The sequence below is a fragment of the Wolffia australiana genome, chromosome 10 (assembly GCF_029677425.1).
Source record: "Wolffia australiana isolate 7733 chromosome 10, ASM2967742v1".
Taxonomy (NCBI): Eukaryota; Viridiplantae; Streptophyta; class Magnoliopsida; order Alismatales; family Araceae; genus Wolffia; species Wolffia australiana.
Genome location: NC_135844.1, coordinates 7,052,501 through 7,057,500, shown reverse-complemented (window position 1 = coordinate 7,057,500; position 5,000 = coordinate 7,052,501). Strand labels below are relative to the sequence as shown.

Here is a 5,000-nt window from a genome sequence, read left to right as displayed (position 1 = left end):
TGAAAATCAAGCTGAACAAAAAAACCAACCTGAACAAAATCAAGCTTATTCGAAGTGGTCTCCATATCAGAGTTCAAATCCTCCAAGATCCTATCCTGCATTGTTATAGTGGAAGAGATACAGCGTGAAAGTGAGAGAAAGAAGAAAGAGAGATAGAAATCTGATAAGGTCCTAATTAGGACTTATCATAATAATAAATAAGAATTAAAAAAACATGCGGGACATAAAGGCAGGAAAATTAGAAGATATAAATTAAGGATGGGCATCTATTTTGGCATTTCTTGAAGTCAGTTGGGAGAGATAGGAGAAGCGGATCCAGCTTATCCATCAAACTGGTGGAAGTAGGAGAAGCCGATCAGGTTGATTCCTCTTCTTGAATGGAGTAACCCTCCGTCAATTACTTCGAATTACATTTCTTTCTCAGCAGTGAACTCTAACTAGGACTTATCGATGAATTTCACATTGATTGATACGCTGTTGATTCTTGATAGTGAAGAAACTCCAATTCTTCAGAGGAAATTAACAGTAATCCCTTCGATGTAGTTTGATCTTAGCAGGAACAGGGATCAAAATAGAGGGATCTGTAAGTAGAGAGAGAGATGAGAAAGTGAATTATGAAAGAGATCGAAGAGTGGAAATAAAGAAAGGAAAATATAGGTTGGAGAGCTCGGCTGCATTGGCCGGGCATCTCCTCTGGATATGGAATATCGCCGGACAGGCAGCTCGCCTCCGGGAATTAAGGTAAGATTTTTCTCGAATTCTCCTTCCCAGCCATAATGCCCCCATCCAAAGGGAGTCTTGTGTTGCTCGTGCCTCGTTCGTGAGGCGTTTCTTACTCTGTCTCGATGATATAATGATTCTTCAAGAAACGGAATGCACCTCTTCTGGCTCGGTGGTGATTTAATATCAAGCTGGATCAAACTGTGTAGCGATCCTGACGGGCAACCCTCCGATGAAGCTTCAAGATCTGGAGGTCAGTCGCTCTTCTAGTAGCCTGGTCGAATTTGATAAGTTCTATTCATGGAAATACATAAGAAAGAATAAGAGGAGAGCGGTCAACAGCCACCGTTGACCGAAAATATCGACCAAGACAGAAGGGGTCGGGACGTGTCCCTATAAATAAAGGTCGACGTTCTTATTTTCTTGGAATTCGGGATCGACGGTTACACCGTCGATAGAGGCTGGAGAAACAGGGTTCAGCCTGTCGATCTGGAGGGATTCGTACAAGACAGGAGTCAATCTTGATCAGGCAGGAGCTTCGTCGAGGCACAAGGCCGTCCAGATCTTGATATCATTACTCCACATTTCCTTATCGTACAACATTCTTGTGAACATTGTGGCATTGGCAAATTCTATAACTATTTCATTGATACAAAATTAGAGTATCAGAATGCAACCCTGAGCCTAGAGGGAGAGACTTCCAACAGATTCTTGATCCTCCCCCTTTCAAAAGCCCCCTCCCCCCTTTCCTTAAATCCTTCTCCTTCCCGCCCTTATTCACTCATGGGCTATTATTTCCTTTCTCCCTCAATGGGCCTGATTTAACCCTTTTATTACTAGGTCGTCATGTGCCAATCCACAGGACACTCTTCTATCGCTTTGATGCAGTAGACTTTGGTCAGCCTTTGGTTGACCCCCACTGTGCCCCATGTTGACCATCGTCTCCGTAGTTAGTCTCTCATCTAACTGTTCCTTCCTTGGCTTTCTCTTGTATGAGATGTATAGTACCTTATCACTAAGCGTCTTAGATGGTTTGAATCAAAATCCTAAGGTAATTACAATAACGCCCACTCATTTCCCAAAGGGGCGTTATAAGGTAATTACAATATCATTTCTTATCTGGTAATTACATAGAACAGAGAGTCAGGAGGAACCCCTGCCCATTGAGAGTAGGGCAGATGGCGATAAGAAACCAACGGCTTCCCTACCCTTGTATAGGAATAAGAATCAAAAGAGAAGGAATTTAGAATAATGTCCACAATTCTAATATCCAGGAATTGAAAATTACAGATATTCATGAAGTAGAGAGGAAAATTTTGATACAGGGACCAATTTAAGTTTTAAAGGCCTTTTCTTTACTCATTGGTGATGAGAAAATGCTTGCTTTAAAAATAGATTACGGTCAGCAGCAGAGCTATTGGCACTAATGTAAACCGTAGGATTAAATTTATAATACAAGGGTGGATATGGAGCTCTCAAAATCCTTTGTTGACCAGCTCGTGATGAGAAAATAGAAAACTATCACAGTAGATTATGCTCAGCGGAAGGGCAAAAAACATAGGGATAAGTTATTGGTTTATAAATCCGGGAGAATAATGAAGTTTTAAAAGCAAACTCGTAACTAGTGGGAGGTAAGAACATGTTTACTAATGAAAACAGCTTATCATCGGAAGTAGAACCAATAACAGATAATATGAAAATAATTGGTTGAAGGTGTGAAATATGGGAGGATAATGAAATTCTAAAGGCCTACTCTTACCTTGTCGGTGATAAGCAAATGGTAACTCACTAAAATATATTATGATCAGAAGTAGAGCCAATAAAACATGATATTTATAACTTGGAGTTAGCTGAAAGTTTGAAATCAGGGACGAGAGAAAAGCTTCAACCACCGCATCTTTATAACTTGGAGATCAGGGAATGGTAATTAAAAAATATTATGGTTAGAAGATCTGAGGACAAATAAAAGTTGATCGATTATGTTTTATAGTTTTGTAATGAGTTGTAAAGGACTAGTATTAATGGTTGATCATCGAAAGAGATAATTACAAGCAGTAGGCCCATTATCACCTGTCCAATAAGCTCCTCGTGAATTGTAAGCCCAATGCCTCCAATTCTTTGAACACTTTCACTGAGGTGATCAAGCTCCTCATCTTGCTTCCTGAAGCGTCGAATTTCACGATTCAAACTTTTAGATATAAAAAAAACATAAGAAAAATTAATTTAAAAACAATCTTTTTTTGCAGTCTTTATCACTTATCTACCAGGGGCTCTATACAAAAAATTGAAATTTGTGTCAAAATTGTCTGAAATGGAGACTAAACGTTCAAATAATGATATTATTGTCTCCAAAGGGAATAAGCAGAAAACAAACATATGGAATATGTAATTACTTGATAAGAAGTGACTGTCTGTCAGATTCCGAAGAAATGAAATCATCATTATCTTCTGCATCGTAGTGGTTTGATCTGCTGTTTGAATGAGTGCCGTCGTTGGGGAGCCTCATCATTTCCAAGTGCTTGCCATCAGCACTGGAAATGAGTGATTTGTTCCGATCTCTTGCAGCATCTAAAGCTTTTTTAACGGCGGATACCTATGTAAATGAAACCCAAATAATGTATAGTAATTAATTACGCTAATAACTGCGGAAAAAGAACTCTGCAGAACAATAAACTAGATTAAAATGGCATTTGCACAGTTTAGGATTTACCTGGTTACGGGCATTACTAGTCCATCGACTTCTTTTATCAAGCTCGACTTCATCAATGCGGTAGTAATCTGGGTCTTTGGCAGCAACTACAATTGCCTTGTCCAACTCAACTACCTACCTATGAAGAAGGTCATAGCTCAGCAGTCTCATGACATTAACCAACTTTAAATTTAATATCTTTCTATTTTTTGGTAAAGCCATCTACAACTTAATGACTCCGTTGATAGTTTGCTGTACATATTCATTAGCGGAATCAAGGGAAGAACCATTCATGCCTGAGAAATATCCCATTTATATCACATAGCCACAAAATACAGCTTCGAATAAATACTTATTATCTTAACGTTGAAAATAGAGCTGTAAAGACAAGTAGTGGCACCTGCCACTCAATGCTCTCACAGCTGGCGTGAAGCTCCCTGGTAAGGTGGACATACTCCCCGATATTAGGGGGAATTTGCTTCCAGTGACGGAAGGAATCCTGCAATTTATCAATCTGGCCAGGAGGAAAAACAGTACATAAGTTAGAGAAGGAAAGATTGGTGTGGGAAAGATCGCTAATAGTAAAGATATAAGAGAAAGACTGAAAGTTTAAAATTATTTATACCAAGCAAAAATTGTTTATCAGACCATTTTTTAGAGTTCTCCATTCCAAGACGAGCTCATCATTGTCATCAAAAGATTGTCACTGTCATCTACTCAAGAACAAGTGACAAGGACGATGACGACTTAACAAGAACACAAAACTCAAGGAAGCAAGGGGGGTAGCCAGAGGGCAGGCGGCGGCAGTCGTGTCACTGGAAGACCAGCGAGAGGCCTGTCGCCAGTGGCAATGGGCAGAGTGGATTCGTCCTTCCAGTGTCATCAGATTGCCCTCTGATACGAACCTTGATCTAGGTTCGTATTGGAAGGAGTAGAGGACGAGGCGAGGTAGGAATTCCTGGGGTGGAGAGGTGAAACGGGAAGGGTAGGGGAGGAGGCCGAGCAGGGGAGGTAGGGATCGGCTGGGGGACAAGCCACCTGAAGACGCGGTGAAGCAGAGACGATCACAAGGACGGGAATCGTAGAGGAAGACGGAGCACGGATGTAAGAAGAGATGAGAGGGGAGAGAGGACCAACATTCACTTAAGAGAATAACCTTCTGTCTGCCCTCCTCAAGGGAGGGCTGTGCTATTTAAAGGAAACACAGAGGGAAAGGAAACATAGAAAAATGACGAGAACGCCCCCAACCCAGCTGGGGAAACCTATCACCCTCGCCATTCTGGCTTGGGCAGATGACGAGGAACATGATGATTTGTCCTCTTCCTCTGGTTATTATCATTGAGAATGGTGAATCTGAGAACTTTCATCATGAGCAGCGTTTTGGTAACAACTTCAAACAGCATTAATTAGCTACAAACTGATAGATCCAGAACCAATGTGTCTCCGATATGAAGAAATGAGCAGTTATAAGATCGTAAACTGTTGTCCTCAGATCACAATTGTTTGAATATAGTAAGATAACGGGAATCCCTCTCCTCGGTGGCGCTCCCCCCTCGTACGACGAGACGACTCCTTCACGAAGCTCCTTCTC

At 41.0% G+C, this 5,000-nt stretch overlaps 1 protein-coding gene across 1 annotated transcript in view; it reads right to left on the bottom strand.

Annotated features, from left to right (window-relative positions):
* Nucleotides 1-5,000, bottom strand: part of SYP61 (syntaxin of plants 61) — a 7,051-nt gene that overhangs the window by 306 nt on the left and 1,745 nt on the right. Inside the window, exons 3-7 of the mRNA XM_078582063.1 lie at nucleotides 3,810-3,923; nucleotides 3,431-3,544; nucleotides 3,114-3,313; nucleotides 2,791-2,881; nucleotides 30-95 (exon numbers count right to left, since the gene is read on the bottom strand). Of these exons, the coding sequence (XP_078438189.1) occupies nucleotides 30-95; nucleotides 2,791-2,881; nucleotides 3,114-3,313; nucleotides 3,431-3,544; nucleotides 3,810-3,923 (585 nt within the window). The remainder of the gene's footprint in view (nucleotides 1-29; nucleotides 96-2,790; nucleotides 2,882-3,113; nucleotides 3,314-3,430; nucleotides 3,545-3,809; nucleotides 3,924-5,000) is intronic.